General features: G+C 35.7%; 2 protein-coding genes across 4 annotated transcripts; one reads left to right on the plus strand and one right to left on the minus strand.

Moving 5' to 3' along the window:
* Positions 1-1,145: 1,145 nt before the first annotated feature.
* On the minus strand, positions 1,146-13,959 carry LOC113394869 (WD repeat domain phosphoinositide-interacting protein 2). Of its 3 annotated transcripts, XM_026632318.2 has the most exons (8): positions 13,640-13,959; positions 12,033-12,194; positions 7,684-7,774; positions 7,406-7,600; positions 6,819-7,315; positions 6,603-6,754; positions 5,877-5,936; positions 1,146-2,203 (listed from the first exon to the last, which is right to left on the minus strand). In XM_026632318.2, exons 1-8 carry the CDS (start codon positions 13,714-13,716, stop codon positions 2,058-2,060), a joined length of 1,380 nt encoding a protein of 459 aa, XP_026488103.1. In that variant the 5' UTR covers positions 13,717-13,959; the 3' UTR covers positions 1,146-2,057. The 3 variants fall into 3 exon arrangements, with proteins under 3 accessions (XP_026488103.1, XP_026488104.1, XP_026488105.1); XM_026632319.2 differs by lacking the exon at positions 5,877-5,936; XM_026632320.2 differs by lacking the exons at positions 1,146-2,203; positions 5,877-5,936 and adding an exon at positions 2,739-4,952 and having other exon boundaries at positions 13,640-13,958.
* A 640-nt stretch (positions 13,960-14,599) lies between these two features.
* On the plus strand, positions 14,600-18,399 carry LOC113394870 (uncharacterized). The gene is made up of 6 exons (XM_026632321.2): positions 14,600-14,786; positions 14,913-15,046; positions 15,421-15,563; positions 16,307-16,483; positions 16,989-17,093; positions 17,677-18,399. The coding sequence occupies exons 1-6, from the start codon at positions 14,710-14,712 to the stop codon at positions 17,872-17,874; spliced, it is 834 nt and encodes a 277-aa protein (XP_026488106.2). The 5' UTR covers positions 14,600-14,709; the 3' UTR covers positions 17,875-18,399.
* The last annotated feature ends 2,237 nt before the right edge of the window (positions 18,400-20,636 follow it).

The following is a 20,636-nucleotide window of genomic DNA, read 5'->3' on the forward strand; positions in this document are numbered from 1 at the left end:
TCATATTTGATCTTCTTAATATAAAATATCGAGTTCATACAATTAAACACAATTCATATTTTAATGTTGATAAATATCAATGTCTTTGTATTTCGTTGGATTATTTTCAAAGGAGTATCACCACTGTTACTTATTATTAGTACCGGTACCTAAATTTGTACGAGCCTAACCTTTTCGTTCAATTGCTTCCAATTATACAATTATATATTAAAGTAAAGAACATCGTAATAACCTATTCACTGATTTTCAGAAATATTTAAACCTTTAATACTTGTACATTTATTTGGTAAAGCTTTGTACAAAATATTTGATAAAAAATTAAGGCTTTTCGTGTGATCAATGAATGTTCATTAAACGCTTTTGTCAAACATCACTGTAAATAACGTATTTTTTTCGATATTGCATATGTATTTGATTTATATTATAATGTAATCGGCACTCGATCCTTTCCATATATAATATATCCAGGAGTTGCATGTGTGAGTTTTAGTTATATTTTTTGCGACACTATCGAGAAAATATTGTTCTAATTTCCGATAAGATATTTGTGTAAATTACGTTTATTTATTATATTAATATGATTGTCTTCATAGTGGGTGTCGGTCGCAGTAAGTTTTATACAAAGAGCAGATAAATACAGTGTGCGCTGTACACAAAGCTGTTTCTTTCTCCAACAATAACCCCCCCCCCCCCATACATTAATGCAAATTTGTATAATAATTATGACGTCGATCTGACCGATGGCATGGCTACCATTTTCAACATAAAATAGCCCACTGGACAGGAAATATGTAATAGTGTCTGTGCAAAAATGGGCACTACCATCTCGTAATCCGATTAGATGACAATCCGACACAGCCATACAGATTTCAGGCGCTGCAGGACTAACGGCTTGATGTGCTTTGCGAGACACGATACAGAAAACATTGCCAACTTTAAGACTAAAAACGACCAGAGTAAGATCATATTTTGATTTACATTCAGCAGAAGTAAAGATGTACCTCAGCTATTGTACCATATTATTAAAGGTATGCGTAGGTGGTTGTTTATAACGACAAAAATATACAAGTTTAATTGGTTTCCTATCTTCTTCTAAAAATACTCACTATATATAACATGTACAGATAAGAACAAAAAACAATGGATTGGGTTTTGTAAAAATATTTATTACTATTCAATATTTACAATTTTGTTTTAAAACATCAGATGAGACAATAAGTAGCGGCACGGTTCGAAGACAGCGACAATAAAAATATAATTATCAATATACATATATTATAAATCATAGTGTAGTCTTGTACTTCACTGTGGTCACATACTACCGCGACGCACTCGCGCCGCTCCAACCGCCGTCCACGTCACGTGGGCGACCAAGGAGTTTCAGGTTAACAGTTAAACGTCAATTATTTCATATTCTGATATGTAAAGCAGCGTGAGCAATGTTTTTTTTAACTAAAATTATACGTGTCTTGTAGTCGCCGCAATATTTTTATCAACAAACTTTATTATATTTTTTTTATGCAGCGGACTTCATACAGTTTTAAATCGATAAAATCAGACATACATTCGAAACAATCACAGCATAAACAGCCATCGGAGGCTATCACATCGCAAAGTCTAAATTTAAAATAATATACGTTTATATTACAGGTGCCTCGTATAGTATACACGTAGAATGCTATGTACAGTTGACTGCACGCACTTGCACAGTGCGACGCAGAATACCTCGGTATGGCTCGTTGTCTTCGTCCACATCGAGTAAGTCAAATCAGGTGGTAAGACCACCTCTCGTCGAAATACGAAATTCTCGTCATCCCGCCATATATTAAAATTTTCTTATACAACCTTAAAATGTAAATATATTTTTTTACTCATACGTTATGGAGTCTACATCATCTCGTGCGGATAAAAACAACGATCCAATGGAGAACTCCGAAGTTTTTACAAACTCGGAGCGGATAGGGGAGAGAGGTCATCGATGCGTATCTATACGATTAAATTTTTCTAAAATTTTAAATACAATGTACACATTCTGAGATTGCAATATATCGTCCGCGCTACTGGTCGGCGGCGGGCGCGGGGGCGGCGGGGGTGGCGGGCGACGCGCGCATGGGCGGGAAGTGTCTGTGGTCGCGCAGGTCGAAGGCGCCGCGCGGCGGCGAGCCGGCCAGCGCCGCGCCCAGCTCCTGCGCGCGCTCCGACTCTGCACACGCGCGCACACTTAGCGGCGACCGAGCCGACGTCGGCCGAGGCGTCCGTGTGATCCCAGCGAGCTCTTCGCTGGCGTTACCACGAAATCAAGAGAAAAGAAGTGCGGGCGTAACGTAATTGAAACGTTACGTCAGAAATTCCACTTGGAGTTGAATATTTTATCAAACTAATATCATCAACTCTGATGATCATACTCATGCCTTCCTGTCTCTTCATTTCGTGGAAACGGTTTCCACAACCCCTATAATAATCAGCGTCAGCGAGATGGACTTAAGCTGACAAGGATCACACGAAGCCGGCGACGTCGAGCTGGATGTATGTATGTACAGAGTGCGTTGACAAATACCAACGATCACACCAACACCATTAACACGACATCGTTGCTAATCAACGATATTCAAATCATAGTTTATAAACATGCAAATAACAATATACATATTTTCTTTTGGTTATAAAATAAAATGTACACCAAAAATTTCAATTGAAAACAACGAAAAAAGCTTTTGATAATGTTAACTATGTGCACGAGGGAACCTTAAGGATTGAACACAGTAGAGCCAACAAACGAAGCAGAAACGATATCGATCGGTATAATAATGTTACAGTACTGTAAATTTTTTTTTCATCTTCAGTTATTCTGACCAATTCAATAGACGTCGTGTAACGAGGGCCAAAAGGTCAATCACCTGACTAGTTTACGAGCTAGCCCATAGAGAATTTAATTTGCAAATGAAATTAAACCTTAATACAATTGTATAAAGTTTTTATAGAGTTAAAAAAGTTGTATGAGTCTGAATTTTATTATATTTCTTTTATATTATTGCACTTTAAATGTTATCGAATAAAATATTTACCAGAAAGCATTTACTTATAATCCTTTAAAATTTTGTGAGAATATTTTACCATTGTACACAGACCAAAAATCTGGTTTGAGGCACCTGTTGTTATTATAAAACAAAAATACCTAAGAGTGATAAATTGATAGAAATAGATCTTATTCCAGTCATATGTTGAATATCAACCAGACGTGTATCGTAAATTATATGTTCTGAAGTAATATTACACAAAATTGCATATTTTAAATGAATAGTTTTTGGATTATGTAAAATTCTCGTAAATGCTCTTAACAAGACAGAAAGCACAATTGTAAACGTAGTTGTTCATGGTGCTATAACAGTTTTGGTGTTATTTGTTGAGCGTCAATATCATAAATAAGACACACTCAGGTCGACTTCTAAATTTAGACCTGTGCGAAGTCTATATTTAATGTGTTCGATTCTTAAGTCTCCTAAAACTATTCTTGTATTCGGCTAATAATTAAATTTAAAAAGCTCACTAGAGATAATCTTAGTTTCAGTAGTTCCGCAGTCAAACTCAAATACATGTAATTGCATCATGATTTGACCTTCTAGTTTGTCACATTGGATCAAGTGCCAAGAATATATATTTCTTAAAAAATAGTCAAAGCAAAACACATTTCATGACAAAAAAAATTATACGTGTATCGAAATTGTTCGACCATATTTGTTTTTAGATTCTTCATTCAAAAAGATGATCTAAGGTCAAAACAGATTTCATTTAAAATAGGCTTGATACCAAGCCATACCATCAGCATCAGTTTACGTTCCATTGAACAGTATTCGAGTAAAACTACAAATACATTTTAATATTTAAAATGATGTTATCAAATAAAGTCTCGCGTGATGTTATCGTAAATATGACACGCTCGTTTTTCATACTATTTATAAAAAATGTAGCAGCTGGGCAACACTCCAGTGACAATGATGATAATGAGATTTTCGAGGAGTTTACGAGAAACTCTTTGAAAAAAGTTAATATTATTTTCATATAATCATTTCTTTGCAGACATGTTTCGTGCATTTGACTCTTATCTGTTTTGATTTAAGTTATTTTTAAGTTCTTGCGTGTTTTTATATCTAGACAGCATCACAATCTAAATTTTAGGAAAAAAAAATTAAATATATTTCGTAGAATAAGTTTATCTTATGTTTGAGAATTAAGGTCAAACAATAATACGTTTAAGAATATATAGAAGAAATATATTTCGCGATATCTATGTGACTACGGAACCTACGAAACTTTAGTACACAAACAATAATTGTGGCGGCACTTCACTTTGTGTAGCGTGTTGGCTTTAATTATCTGTTAACGCCAATATGTCGAATACTAATAGCCTTTTTTTGTTGTTTACTTCATTGGGTCGGTTAGTTACATATAAAGTACGGTAAATAATCGCGCTGACCGAACACTTGATAAATAAATAGCTTTTTGCGTCCATTATTTTGTGAACATGCAAATACTTTGACATAATTGTTATTCTGTGCATACGCTAAACTAAGTGCGGTGGCGTTTCACATATAAGGCAAATAATTCAGAAAGCAAAAGCTATTTAAAATAACGAGTACATATGGGAAAGCTATGGCTGTTCCAATTCAAATTGCACCAATTTTTTTAAATCATAATTTGACACATGAAAATCGATCACGAATACTTTTCAATTCGCTCGATTCGATTGTTAGCAATTTGTATAAATTAACGTCACGTACAAACGAATTGGAAGAAGGTAACATATATGTAGGGACGGAACACGTTAGCGGTTAGCGAGCGACAGCGCGGAGGATCGGTCGACGCAGCACTTACCTGTGGCGGCCGGGCGTCAGTCTCGGTGTCGGCCGACGTGTCTATTGTGAATGAACTTTACTCATCGGAAATATTCGTACCTTGTAGAAATACATAATCTTGTTTAAAATTATCAATAGCAGAAATCAAATAGTGACGTCATTGCGGAAGATCGCGTCATCATTGTTTCGTATTCATTCAAAAAATATATAAACAAAATTGAATAAGTCATATAAAAATTTCAAATACTACGAAAACCCCCATTTATTAAATAATATTAACGCATTTGGGGCTTACAAAGGCGCAAAGCTTACAGCTTGTCGCGGTAATTATACGAAGATTAGGAAACTTTAAACGTGGAAATAGTTACTCTGAATGCGTTGAGGCTATAGTATTACAAATCAGCTTCCTTTGTTAATCGATAAGCTTTAATTATATACACAACCCCAAAACGACGTTCAACAATAACAATAAGGCTCTACGATTAAATAATTTTCTTTATATCGATATTTGTATAATAATAATTGATCGATACATTCGGTATCAATCGTAAGCACGAGCATTTCCGACAGGTAGTTTATTCACTTATTGTTAGAATATTTTGGTCGCAACGTATCGATTCGTTTGCGACGCGGTATAGATGGACCGACCGGTGAGAGACCGGCGGACCGATCCTCCTCGTGACGTACTTCGTCGGAAACGAGGCGCTCGGTCTTCGTATTAAAACGTATACTCACACATCTATGTATGGTCGTCTACTACTCTACAGTTAACGAAATATAGTTCGGCAAGCGGTGAGACGTCGTGGCCCTCGCCGGCGCAGGACCGGCGAGCGCGGACGTCGGCAGTGGTCGAGCAAGCGGAGGAAGGGCCGGCGAGCCCGATCGAAACGGAATAGTTTCGGAGGGGAGAGGAGAAGCGCAAGCGCGGATCCAGGGAACGAGGGTCGAAGGAAGCGAGCGAAGTAGACTTAAACGGGAGGCAAACGGAGCGCAAGAGAGAGGGCGGCGGCGGCGGCTAGCTACCTGTCATGGAGTCCGGCAGCCGGCCGCGCAGCGCGCCCGCGTAACTGCAGCCCGCCGCGGCTGCGGGAGTGGGGGAGTACATCACAATGTCAAATATACTTATATAATATAAAGGTGAGTCTACTACTGTATGTACATACGTTCAGATATATCGACAGGAGATGAAGGCAGGAAAGATGTTCATAATTTCATATATATGTATATATATTATTGATGGTACGAATTTAATGAATAAAGTTTAGAAGATGACTGTGAATGAGAAAATATGAGGTGTGTGTTAGAATATATTTAATGAAAATAAAGAGATCGTCCACCGAAGCCGTGAAAGGGCGGCGGCACGAGCCGGAGTGTGTCGTCGAGGTGAGGTAATTATTCGCAGAAGTTCGAGAGCGTAAAGGGAGTCGGCGAAGGCCCACTTGGTACTCAACACATACAGGTAGTAGGTCCCTTGCGCGTTTTGGTGAGCGGAGGAAGTGAAGCGTGCGGGTGAGCGGAACTAGGAAGAGGGCCGGAGACGAGAGAGAGGCTGAATGTAGGGCGGTGGCGGTTGGTCGCGGCCACGAGACCGCGCCGCGCGCCGCGCCCTGTACTGGCACTGCTAGATACTAATACAGGTAGCTCTCGCGTACTGACTAAACCGGTCATAAATGCTAGCGATCAACGCTTCGGTACTTTTAAATCGAGTAAACGAATCGATCGACGTCACTGCAAACGCTCAATGCATACCTTCTTGCGAGTGTATAGGCGCGGGCGTACCGGCATCCAGCAGGCGGTGAGTGCGCAGCAGGGCGCACTCGCCGCCCTCCTGCGCGTCCAGCGAGTACACGTACACGACGCCGTCCGACGTGGCCACGACCAGCCGCGCCGTCCGCGCCACGCTGCAACAAGCCGACCGTCTGACTGACCGCTCGCGCACACGAGCTCGCGCGCTCGCCAACTTACATGGTGACGGCGGCGACGGCGCGGCGCGCGGGGCGCGGCAGGCGGGCGGCGGCGAAGGCGCGACCCTGCGTGAGCACGTCGGCCACCTGCGCGGGCAGGTAGCCCGCGCCGGCCGACACCGCCTGCGACAGCCAGTCGATCCAGCCGGCCTCGGCGGCGCCCGCGGGCCCGGCGCCGGTGCTGCCCTCCTCCCCGGCGCCCACTACCGCACCCGCCCCGACGGCGCCCGTTGCGCCCTCCTGCAACCGGAACACGTGGACCGTCTCCGTGTTGGACGTGGCCGCGAGGTAAGCCCCACACGCACTGAAGGCGAGGCACGCTATGGATACGCAGCGCTTCACTCCGCGCCGGAATTCGTAGAGTCGCGTGCGCTCGGGCACGGCGAACACGCGGATGACGGTGCCCCGCTCGGAGGCGGTGGCCAGGCGTCGCCCGCACATGGACCACGCGAGCGCCGCCAATGGGCTGTCGTGCGCGCTGATTACGCACTTAGCGTTCTGAAAGGGTGATGGGAAGATTATACGTCTATTGCTTGTTTTTTGCTTGAGTAGCAGGTCACCGGTGGGAACTTTAGTGATGGGACGTACCAGATGCACGGCATCGAAAATCTGCACCTCCCCAACGGCGCTAGAGCCGGGGTAGGCCACGTAGCAGTGGTCGACGCAGGGAGAGAGCGCGCACAGTCCGCGCGGGTTCGGCGGCGTGTCGCGGATCGTGTGGAGAATTTTCATATCACGAATGTTATGAATGTGAAGCGACTCTTCTAAACATACAATCAGCCTCTGACAAAATAAAATAAGCTTTTCATTTCCTCTATTCATACCACATTTTATGAAAAAAGTTAATATATTAAAAATTGTCTCACGGATCGGTTCAGCTTAACGGCGAGAATCGTATTACTGTAACTGTAATTGCATATTTCAGTTCCTTTTTTATAGTGGCACACGATTAGCTTCCTGAAACAACAACGAAACCAATGTATAATTATGAGAACAAATTCTCTCGCGTTTTATGGGTTGGTCGTCAGGTGTTAAGCTGGCATAGAAATGCATATGTCCTACCAAGGCAGAGGAAAGCTCAAGCTTTCTTCACACCAAATTAATCAACAAATTCGGCGGAGTGCAACAGAAAGACAGAATAAGTTTAACCGAATTAGAAAATCCAAAACAATATTAGAAAAAGGAAGTGAAATAGATTATATACACTATATTAAGTAGTATATACACACGTGTATCGTATTATCGGTTTGTAAGGCTTTTAAAATCACAATAAATCATTTTATGTAATAATAAAATTTATTGCAACGAATGTAGGTAGCGATGTTTAGTAGAAATATTTAAATAAGAATTCAGAGCGAATTAAAAATCATTTCGTTATGTTTTTTGCTATTGATCAATACTATCCTATCTTTTAGATTATACTTATTATATTTTTAAATTAAATAAGTATAATATTTTTTAACTATTGTACATATCTGTGAATTAACTCTATATTTTGCGAAATGTCCTCCAATCAATTCCTTCTATATTATTATTATCAAATGTTTGCTATAAAAGTGTGGAGACGATTTAAAGCTAATGAAAAAGCCAGAAACCATAAAATTCTGTAAAGCACATCCAGGGTTTTCGTGATAAAGTTGTGGAAACATTTAAAGCAATTCACTAAGGGCCAAAACATTATTGCGTCGTGGTGATTTGATTTTTTATTTAAGCCTATTTAATTTTAATCGGCATATGAGCCATCTGTTGGTAAATGGACATGGACATATACTGCAAGAAATTTATCTTGGGAACTAAGATGCTATATCCATTGTGCTTGGAATTATACTAACTCACTTACTACACAAATCGTAACAATACAATACAAAGTGTTGCTGTTTGGTAGCAGAATATGTGATGTGGTTATACCAAACAAAACAAACCACCAAGTGAGTTCATTCACCCATATTACTCTTAACTTAACATTAAAAATAAATTGCATATAATTTTTCATATAAGCAACAAAAAAAATGCGTTAATTAAAATGTGGACACAGTTGAAAATAATGAATAAATTGAATATAACAATTGAGAGTCGTCGCGTTATACGCGTCAGCACGCTGTCGCGTGACACGCGCGTCACATACCGACGCGATGCGGCAACAACGGGTAAGGATAGCGCAAAAACATACGCAAATACAAGCGATTATCATATTTTTTATTGCGATTTCGTAACGAAATGTGTGCCACGCGCAATGACATCAAAACATCTTCTTGTATGATTAGAATAGCGCGTGTATACACACGCGTCCGTGTACATCTACAATTTTGAGAGCTGGTTAGCCGTTGGGTTCGGTTATCATAAACATCCAATAATAATAATTGTTAACTCCATGATAAACGGAATTTGGGTAGCAATTGCTCGAGTGATAAAGTAACATGTTATCTAGTATTCACCGAGATGTTCCAGTTTAGATGACGAAAACCTTAAACAATAATTGCGGATTAAAGCCCGAAAAAACACCACTAAATTTTCTCGTGTTTTCGTGTTTATAAATTGTCTCGTGCTCCTGGAAAGGAAACTTGCGTGCTTCGTAAGAAAATCTACCATACGTGTATCCTCCAACCCGCATTAGAGCAACATGTATACTCTAAACCTCGTAAAGAATGCATGTTTCTGTCCAGCAATGGGACACCGTTTTTTTTACTTCATCTGGTACGACTAAATTAAAGCGAAGAACGGAAAAAACGACAAAAAGAGAATGTGATATTGAAAACTATCAAACGTTCATTTCGCTCGTATACTTATCGCTTCCACGCAATAACAACATTTACGTCAATTTATCGAGTAAGTATTTACTCGACTCCGATACGTCACGTTTTCCTTGTTCAATTAATTCGATTGGATTACGATAAAGATATCTACGAATGTAGAAAAGTAACTTTATACTCTAAAAAAAATTTTATAAAATACATTTTACTTCAATTCAAACTCACGACATATGTCGAAATATACGTTGTTGGAGCAAGTATTTAACTATAGCGCGTGCCAACACCTAAGGCCACGCGTATCACTTATAGTTAGCATTTCGTATTATTATGAAATAGTTTCTACGTAATACCAACAATATTTAAACATAGACTGTGGGCGTTGCTAATAGAAATATATTGCTATACACAAGATGATCTTCTTTTAATATATCTGTACTCCTATATCGTCGATGGGTTCCTATTGATTTCCAAATATTATTTATGTTTGTGATAATTATAGGTTTTTAATGAGAACTATATAAACGAATATATTTTACATTCGTTTATATTTAGTTTATGGACGTTATTATAATTTAAAACTATATTAATTAATTTAAATTAGTTAAACCTTGATGTTCTTTTTTATGTCTAAAGAGGTTTTTATTTACCATAGAATTGAAGTAAACTTGAAGTAGCAAAAAAATAATATTTTTTTTCGAAATATACATAAGTTTACTCGAACGAGAACGTTTTTGGGAGATGTTTATCAAGAAGATATATGATATACCAATAAAAGTTTTCGGGGAAGACGGCACGGGTCGCGCAGGTGTGTCCGCGCTCCACAATAAGACGGCCAAGTTCACGACGAGCCCACGCGCCCTTCCACTTCACTTACAGCGTAACCCCAATTCGACAGATAAAAGGTAAAAGATAAAGGTCTACTAGTACTTGTAATCAAGTTTAAAACGTCATAAGGAGGCGTTGACATCAATTTGTCAGTAAATATATAAAACCGAACGCTGTTATTTTTTTTTAAGTCGGATTAATGTTTCTTTTTGGGTATTAAGGGTTTTAGGTATGACATTGAAACTGAATTCACTTAAAACGAAAACATTAGACGGCATTGCTATTCGCGATTTAGTACTAATACATAAGGAGCCACTATGACGTCATAACGAGATTTGAAATTATTAGGACAATAATAGTAAATACTATATTATGAGCTGGCTGAATTTGTTTTTTCTGTATGCCACATAATATTTTTCTTTACAATAAGACATACAGACAAAGGACATAATACGATCAGTATCAAGTCAGGCAATCTGTTGATATGTATACGGTCTTTTATTTTCTAATGTACCTAACTATTAATTCGAATGCCTGTAATATGGCTAAAATTACTAGTTTGCGTACCTGATCGCAAACGTATATACGTACTATCAATGTGACATATACGTATGTATTTTAAAATGACCAATGTCAACTAAACATGTGGATGTCTTCCGAGGTGTTCTTTTCGTCGTAATAGAATATATGAATAACATTCTACGGGTTTCAGATACGTTTACGAATAAAAAAATACTTTGCGAATTATCCAATTGTTTCGGATAGTTTCATTTACGAATAATAGATTATTTCGATATTGTAAAATAGTTGTTTTATTGTGCGTGTGACAACTGTGAGGGAAGACAACAAAAAATACAAATTATATTATATTTGTTAAGTTTAATTTATTATTAAACAATTAATTAACGTGTTACGCCTTCACGGGTTGGTAGTGAACAGATTTATACTCAATAAATCTAACTAATTTTGATATATATATTCGAAAAACCGATTCGAATGCCGTGACGACAAACGGCACTTTGTGTGTGCGTGACGCGTATACTATATACTTTGTTGCTTTAAATTAACTAATAATATATAATAATGAGAAAACTATATTAATTCTAGGCATTTTTGCAATCTGGAAAAAATTGTGTCAAATTATTCTTCTTTAATTGTAGATTAAGTTGATATCCCTATAATATAGGTAACGTTTAAATAACTATCCTATATAAATTTTACTCCTACAATTAAAATTATATACACATACTATAATCACTTTTTTTTGTGAAGATATGTAAAGTTAACATTAATTTTATTATGTATACAAAAACCATTGTTATTTCAACAGGTGCAAAGTTATGACTGTATTATTCGCAACTAACTACTATAAGGAAGTTAAAATGAAGATATGTTAACAATTATTTTAAGTAAAATTATTTTTTTTTGAAAAAGGTACATCCCAACACCTATTATACAGGTGTCCTGGATGATTCATATTTATAACATCGAAAGTGCCTGGAAAAATTACCCCTAATTGCCCCTAAAACACCAGACATTGTGTAGGGTCACCTATCAAAAACTGCTAAACTGCCTACATAAAAAACAAAAAAATATGAACAAATCTTTCATCTATATAAATGTAGTAAGCTGTTACAAACCTGGGAGCTGAAACTGTAACAATGGCGACCAAGGAACTGCTGAAGAGTCGATCCACCAGACAGGTGTCCTGGCCTGACCGGCTTGCATATATTTCTTCAATTCCATCATCAGGAGTCAGTGCAAACAAATGATAGCCACTACTACTGCCTGCTACTAGGGACCTACAAAATATACATTTCATGTAATCGCCTATAATTTCATCAGAATAAAACAAATATACTTATCTATAGCCCATTCCAATCAAAGCAGTAGATAAACAAATATTAAATTTACATATTCTATGTGATTTGTTAAAATCTCTACTAGATTATATACTACAAAGAGTGTTTGATTAAAACATTGTTATCATACAACACTGTTCCACTTAACTACTTATATCTGCTATAATTTTACTGCCAAAGTTCTGATAATAACTTTGCTGGCATTCAAATTTTTACAAATCCATATTGAATAGCATTGATTATTTAAGAACTCAATCAATTATATTATGTGAATCATTGAAGTTGTTTATTATTTACTACTCCTGTAGTTGGAATGGACTATACTGACCTTCAGGCATAGTAATTTAAAGGTACTATATAATTTTCAATGAAACTGTCCATAGCTTGATGAAACTGATATTAGTTCCTTTAATTAGATCATGTTGTGCAAAATGTTCCAACCCAAGAAAACATTAGTTATGTCTTTATTCAAGTTTTCTTGGGTTGATTAAATAAAAAAAAAAAATCACAAAAATAGTATGAGCAACATTGTGTAAGAGGGTTACAGTCACTATACAATGTTTAATTTTTTAAACTCAATAATGTATATTTGTATTATTGTGGCTTGGAACATTTCTGCACAAGATAAATTAAAAAGAATATTGTGATTGTTTTTCATGAAATTGGTTCTGTTTAACTCTGATTTACAGAAAAGATTCCTAGAAAGGAACTAAAACTTATAATATTAATAAATCTTAATAAAAATATGAATACAATCATTATATTATTCTTTAGATTTAAAGGACTGAATAATTTCATTCTTAATACACTGTCATTCCAATAATTTAGTGTTATTAATAAAATCAAAATTTAGGGTGTAAATTTTATTGAAAATTCATTAATATTGCCTAATAATAGAAAAAAAAGATTACATGATTTGACTAAACAAGATAAATGCTTTGTTATTTAGTCTGAAGATATTATAATTATTGTTAAGTTATTTTAACATCAAGTTAAATAAAGAAACTTTAAAATTATAAGATCTATTTAATGTGTTAGTTGTTAATTAACACACAAAATATTTTAGCTTGATAGCTCTAACTGAGAGCTGTTGGTCGTGAGTTTTTTGTTTGTATACAACATCTGATTTTTGCTCATTGTTACGAAAATATTGGCATTGACATATTGCATCATCGCACAATAACGCAAGCTGTGTTTGTTACCCAAGGCGCAATTGTACGCCCATGTATTAGTAATAGGCATCGGAGAGACTCTAGGATAGTAGCCTTGACGTTCGATGTCACAGCTGGACTTGATCGACTTTTAAAAGGGCGATAAATTCCCTTACGTCTTTGGTCAGCTTTCTCTTTCATTTTTAAAACACCAACACAAAATAAAGTACTTACGTGCAATCTTGATTAAACTGGACAAATATTCCTCCTGCATTTGTTCCCTCTGTACTGTGACCTCCTCCCAAACTCATTGGAACGTTCGAAATTACGAGTTTCTTTAAATATTGATTACTATTAACGACATACGCGCTCTACGACCTTTGTTACTGAGCACAAACAGTCACTCACTCCTTGTAAATAACAAAAACTAAGTATTCGTCACAAGTAGAATTTTTTGACACAAAGAACGACCTTGCTTGCTGCTAAAAACAAGCCCCCTCCTGCACAACTCAAATCATCCATTCGCTAATCGTAATCACTATCGTACGATGCACCCTTGACGTTTTGAAGTACCAAAGACAATACAATTTTTCAAGGTATATTTATATTATTTTATTATTTAAGTTTAGTGGGTACATTTACAATACATTATTTATTACATTAATAATTATATTACGTTTTTAAAAATAATAACATTGCCTATGTTTATTTATATTGTTACCAATTTGATTTATCTGTCAAATATGAAAAGTGTAAAATTATTTTAAGGAGAGGCAAGATTTCATATGAATTTCACTCAAAAAATAGTCTATTGCAAATGTATGAAATTAAGGTTCCATAAATTACCAACACTGCTTACCATAGCTAGAGAGTAATTAACGTGTATGCGTTAATTAATTGGTATTAATAAATATGATAAACCACCTAATGTATATACTTTGCCTTAACTTATACATCAAATAATTTTCATAGATTAAATAATCAAGAAAGACTTTTTTAAATCAATCAAATAAGTATTCATTTTTATTTATAGTTGATTTATAATCTATAAGCACCAAATTCTTTATAATTAAAATAAAATACCTAAGAATATGATAAGCTGCAACGGTTCTTTTTAAGTTTATAATATCTCTTAATTTTATAACCTGTGATTTAACCTAAAATAAAAATGATAAATGTCACAATGACATTGGCATATAACTAAGTGTACTGTGTACTTAACCAAAAAATCACACATTGTAAATAACAAAGTCTGTGTACATAATATTATAAATTAAAATCAAAATATCGAATGATCAGTTAAAATGGGTCGTAAAATACCCGCTAAAAAACATCGTGGTGTCAAAGATCCTTTAGTACAACAAGCAAAGCGCTTACAAAGGTAATTTCATTTTCTTGCATTTATATATACACAATCACATATTCCTGTGTTTAAATAAATTTACTGAATAAAGAATTTAATCTCTACTTAAATCTAAAGGATATTATTGTTTTTTTATTGTTTTAGTCTTAAGGGTAAAATAAATGCGCCACCTAAGGATCCAGACGAACAACCTATCCCAAAATCTGTAACGCAGCTCTTTGCCTTTCAAAATAAAGAACAGAATAAAAAGAAGAAAAATAAGAAAATATCATTAAAAGGTCTGTTTGAAAATTAATAGCAAATCGTTTAGGAATTGTGTTGGTCAACATTTATTTTAAAACAAACTTGTAATAATAGAAAAACATATATCTACTTAATAGCAGATTAATTAGTCATAATAAGCTCATGTATTTGTTTTCGTCATATGAAAACAAACTCACCTTTATTTTGGAATGACTTTTGCTTATGGCCCAAACAACCTAGACAACAAAACACTTTCAGAATTGCAGATAAATATGCACACTGCAGATAAATATTGAAGCTATAATTATTAAAATCTAATTTATGATCTAGTTTAGAAAATAAATGTGGGCATATACTGTTTATAAATATATAAATTAAAAATGTATAATTGTGTGTTTATCTTTCTTAGATGATGGGAGAGTTTCCAAAGCTGGTAAAAACCCCATAGCCCGTTTGAAGAAGTTACCAGGAGAGTCTGGTCGTGACTTCTCGCTACGTATCAATAGCACTATGAGAGCCCTGCATGATCCCATGGAACAACTTGATTATCCAGTACGTACATTCATTAGGAACAAAGTAACTAAGGAGGAATTAATAATGTTTACTATTATCTAAACAATTATTAAAATTGTATTAGTAACTCTTGTCTGTCTGTTTGTTACTTCATAGTGGCTAATTTACACTAAACCAATTGTAATATATTTGGACATTCAATCTATTCTTTCATAGGTTTACATTAATTCAGAATAAATATTGTGCAAGGCCTTTGTCATCATCTTCATGAATGAAGACATTGTATTCTTCTGCTGAGAAAAATACTAGATGCTTTAAATTACATTAAATATAAATAGTATTATCTCTACACTTGACACACTGGAAGTAGAGTCAACAGTCAAAAAGATTTAACATACTCTCTTATTGTCGTATAAATAATTTGTTTTAGGCATACACATCCAGGGGGAATGTTACAGATATGTAATTTTGGATCTCTATGTATGAATAATATTTTACCAGTGTGGTACACATATTTTTAGTTATTATTTGATATGAAGTGTATTCAGAAAAAAAATAGCCTCAAAAACAATTACCTACTTTAAGTATTTAAGAATGACACTGCTAAAATAAATATGCATGCATGGATATGGATAGATTTTTATTTTAGACATCCAAAAGTTATGGTTATGGATTTCCATAACATCCCAATCTGAGTTATAGTTTGTACAGAACTCTTTTTTTAAGTTTGAGGAGTATATACATTAAGATTAAAGTAAATAACATTTATGAATTTCTTTCAGCAAGATGTAGAAGCAGATGATATGAAGGGAGAACGTATGGCGGCACTACGTGAGCGGCGCCAACGTAAACACAAAGCTGCCATGAAAAAGGATCCTTCTCTTAAAGATGAACCAAAGATGACCCGGACACAGAAACAAAATTTAAAGAAGCAAGCCAAGAATATAAAAATTGCTGAGGTTATATCCATATCACTAATATTATAAATTAGCAAACTGTGCTTTGATAGCAACCATATTATAAGTTAAAAAAATATAATGAATAGGTTTACTTTTCATACTAATTTCGATTATGGGTTCGATCCTGGTATGGGATTGTGATAACAATATTACGATGTGGTCGGCGATGGGTCGGGCAAACCTATTAAATACTTATTCACTCGATTCTATTCTGATCCAAATTCGACTATCCCTAACAAAACTACACTTTAGCGTTAATGGCAGTAATTACGTTTAGATTCGATTGCGATAAAATGTCAATCTGTTAGTAGAATTTAACAAAAAAATATAGATGCCGTTAAAGACTTCCACAACCAAGCATTGCGCATATTTATTAGCAAAATTGTACTTCCTATGTCACAATTAAAAACGATAAGGTTATACTATGGGTAACAATACTTCAATACCGACTGTAGCTGTAAGAAATGTTAGCAAATAATAAAACAGCTACCGTTTGCGATTCCAGGAGACGGCGCGGCCGGACGTGCAGTACGAGCGCGTGCAGTTCGGCGACCTGGCGCACGCGCCGCCCGCGCTCAGCGCGCCGCGCCGCGCGCCGCCGCCCGACCGGGTCAATATTATTATTTTTAATATATAGGCTGTAAGATATATCAGCCATTCCTTACATTGCCCTTGTGGCTGTAGATACACCGGAACACAATAACTAATATATAATTTATATTATTGCTGATTACCTGGTATAATATCTGATGCGTGGGTGGTACCTACCCAGATGGGCGTATTAAAATCCCTATCACCAAATAATATAGATCGCTGCATATCTCGTAGGCCGATGGTATGGTAATTAGATATTACCGGTGCTCACTTGCTTTCGTAGACGTGGGAGTGTAATATCATCCCCTTCTATCTCTAAGTTGCAACTTAACTTAACTTTATTGGCCCAAGCCTGGCCTTGTACCAGAGTTGTCGGGATCTGCTACCATTAAGGCTGACGATTGGAACAATGAGTCAGCTCAGACATATAACACCACTGCGAGCTCATTTTAAATTTTCATTGGATTAGTATATATTATCCCATCCCTATAATACCGTTGAATCCTGTTTCTGTTTGATGCCTATCCGATTAACACGATCGAAGTCGTGGGCACTGGAGATATATAGGACAGGAATATAAATGAACATGTGTCCGTCAGGCGGGACGGCGCGACCTGCTGCTGACGTCGATGCTGGCGGGCGGCGCGGGCGGCGCGGCGGGCGCGGCCGAGCTGGCGCGCCGCGAGCGCGTGCGCGTGGACGTGGTGGCGGCGTACCGCGCGCTCAAGAAGCAGCGCCGCCTGGAGGAGGCCGCCGGCCGGAAGACGAGTCGACCCGACCGAGCGAGACGGACGTGACACTCGTATAAATAATACTTCACAGGGCTACTCGGAAGCTCTGTAGCTTCCGAGTAGTGCACAAAACTTATGTATGTCTGTTCAGGGTTATCAAAATACAGGGGATTACAATTTTTTTTTAATATCTGTGTTTCTTCCGAAACCTCAACGTGAGTCGTGATCCCTACATCTTCGAAAACTGACCGTACTCTGTCAGTTTTCTACTGAAAAACCGGTTTTTGTCAACGGCCAACGTGTATATCTCTCCTGAAAACATTTATACACAGTTGTATAAAGATTTTTTTAATAGTATGATTATTTTTTTAATTTGCAAAGATTTAACAACTGTGCCTTATCAACTTAATTGCTAGATTTATATGTTTTTTATTTTACTCATTATACTGTATTTTTTTTCTGTAAAGCTTTGTCTCTATGAAGTAACTCGGGTGCAGTACTGTCTAAGTGAAAAGTTGTGATGTTATCGAATGTTATTGTTGACAATGTACATAATATTGTAAGTTTTTTGAATAAATGATTAAAACATTAGTACCGTCTTTATAATTACAATATAATACTGACTCACTGGTTTATGTGTAACTAAAAAATAATAGTTATACATACTTTTAATTTATCTAGCGACGCGGTGATTCTGTAATTACAAAATGTCTTTATATACAAGCCACTGTTCAGGATATTTTAAATGTGTAATATTTTCGAAAGTTTTTATTTAAATGACATCCTGTAAAGGGCCATTTTGTTTTATATTATAGGATAAGGATTAGTTCTGTATTGCTTAAAATTGCTTCGTAAATAAGCCATTATTTCTCGTAAAAAGGTTATCCCTAAGAGATAGACATATAACATCGCAGACTTTTTTTAGATCTTTTTAATGAGTACAATACTGTAGTAAATTATCTTGATCTATTTCGTTGAGTGCAGCCAGCGTTTGCAATGTAAGCGCAAAAAAATGTGTTTATTTACGTCATCAGATAAAAAACCTCTAAAATTATCAGTATTTCTCTACTATATAATACATATGAAACTTCCTGTGGTGATCAATATCATTCTATCTATTAAAAAAACCGCATCAAAATCCGTTACTTAGTTTTAAAGATCTAAGCATACATACGGACAGATAGACGACGGGAAGCGATTTTATTTTATACTATGCAGTGTTATCAAAGAGAATGAGATTAAGGCATAGAGAATTTTAGTATTTTTTATTTGTTTGACATATACCGAACATAATTCGATATCCACGTGTTTTATATATTTAAAATACCGTTACTAAAAGCGTGAAGAATAATTTTTCTTGTATGTCAATGGATGGTGAATGTATGAGGTTATTGTACACAATTACGTTGTTTTTAGTTTCCCTTCACTATATTAATAACAAAGAAAGTATGTACCTAGGAAGTCGGTTTTAACCTACTTCATATTGTATTGATTTAAAACGAATGAATGTCTCTGTGAATATACCAATTGTCATGGCATGCGTCGGTTGAGTCGTTTATCCTGCATAACATATAATCTAAACAAGATTTATCTTACTATGTGAAGAGGAATCTATAGATAGTATAAGGAAAATTAGCTTTCTGCCTCTATTTCCGCTATCTCATAAACCATTCAGATTTTGATACTGTTTTCACAAATAGCTGAACTATGACAGGTTTTTAACTAGAAAAACTATTTTTGTACTTAAAAACAGTATATGAGAAAATTTATAGCCTGAAAAAGGCCCGAGAAGATATCACCGAATCAAAATACAAAACTACAAAAATCGTACGCTACCAAAGGGCTGTAACAACATTAACATTAAAGATCATCGGTGTTTGTGGAATTCAGTGTACCTACTTGTTTATTTTTTTCTTGCCAAGAACATTTCTCATTTTCTTTATTAATAAATCGCGCCCATCTGAAGCCGGGGCGGGTCACGAGTATAACTATAAAATATTGTTAGATGACCAAAAAAAGTTCAACATTTCTTTTAAATGAAACCTAACTAAATAAAAAAAATTGACGGTAGTGAAAGTTCGGATGTGCGAATTCATTTGAAATATAGTTTTTTATTTATCTTTTACTTGTTATGTTGTGGAATTTATAAAATGCATAGGTATCAATATTATAACTTAAATTGGTGGCCGGCAGTAGCCTACGCAAAATTACTATTGATTTAACATATATTATTTTTATGTTGTTTTTTTTTTAATAACTAAAAAAGTAAATGCAAATAAATATATGAGAATATACAGTTCGCAAAATGAAGACACTTCAATTATTGGTGATCGCTACATGAAAATGAAGACAACAAAAAGTTAAAGCACTAAAAGAACAAGAGAAAATACTTTTAAAATGAAAAGAGAAAGCAAACAAATAACACTATTTAAATAGGAAAAAAAAACTGCTCTGGCATTATAGTCATTCTAAGTTTGCATATAGCTTTGGTAAAAATGGCAATTCTTGTTTCTGTCAATAGAATTATGTTTTTTTATGATTCCATTGTCCGGTTAATTATGACCGAGATTCCATTTGGATGCATTTCATTTCAAAATATAACGCCTGTTTAAGCATTAATATTTGGTGAGTAGATAAATGCAAATAAGTAAATGCAAAACGCCAGTAATTAGCTTGTCCTTAAAATTTTAATTATAATAGCAGCGTCTGCCATCGTTGTAGCGTGGCAGACTCTGCTGCTGCAATTGTAGCGTAGTATAGTTAGAATTTGTTAAATAGGGGGCTATATTATGTTATGACTAATATTCTGAATTGTTAATTATATGTAC

Source organism: Vanessa tameamea, chromosome 9, assembly GCF_037043105.1.
Source record: "Vanessa tameamea isolate UH-Manoa-2023 chromosome 9, ilVanTame1 primary haplotype, whole genome shotgun sequence".
Lineage (NCBI taxonomy): Eukaryota > Metazoa > Arthropoda > Insecta > Lepidoptera > Nymphalidae > Vanessa > Vanessa tameamea.

What these genes read in the sequence shown, in the direction of transcription:
- LOC113394869 (XM_026632318.2), bottom strand. Translation starts at nt 13,716, where the DNA reads ATGAGTTTGGGAGGAGGTCACAGTACAGAGGGAACAAATGCAGGAGGA. An exon ending in CAGTTTAATCAAGATTGCAC is followed by an intron (nt 12,195 to 13,639) that starts GTAAGTACTTTA and finishes TATATTTTGTAG; the next exon opens with GTCCCTAGTAGCAGGCAGTA. An exon ending in GTTACAGTTTCAGCTCCCAG is followed by an intron (nt 7,775 to 12,032) that starts GTTTGTAACAGC and finishes TTGTTGTTTCAG; the next exon opens with GAAGCTAATCGTGTGCCACT.
- LOC113394870 (XM_026632321.2), top strand. Translation starts at nt 14,710, where the DNA reads ATGGGTCGTAAAATACCCGCTAAAAAACATCGTGGTGTCAAAGATCCT. An exon ending in TAAGAAAATATCATTAAAAG is followed by an intron (nt 15,047 to 15,420) that starts GTCTGTTTGAAA and finishes TATCTTTCTTAG; the next exon opens with ATGATGGGAGAGTTTCCAAA. An exon ending in GCGCGCCGCCGCCCGACCGG is followed by an intron (nt 17,094 to 17,676) that starts GTCAATATTATT and finishes TGTGTCCGTCAG; the next exon opens with GCGGGACGGCGCGACCTGCT.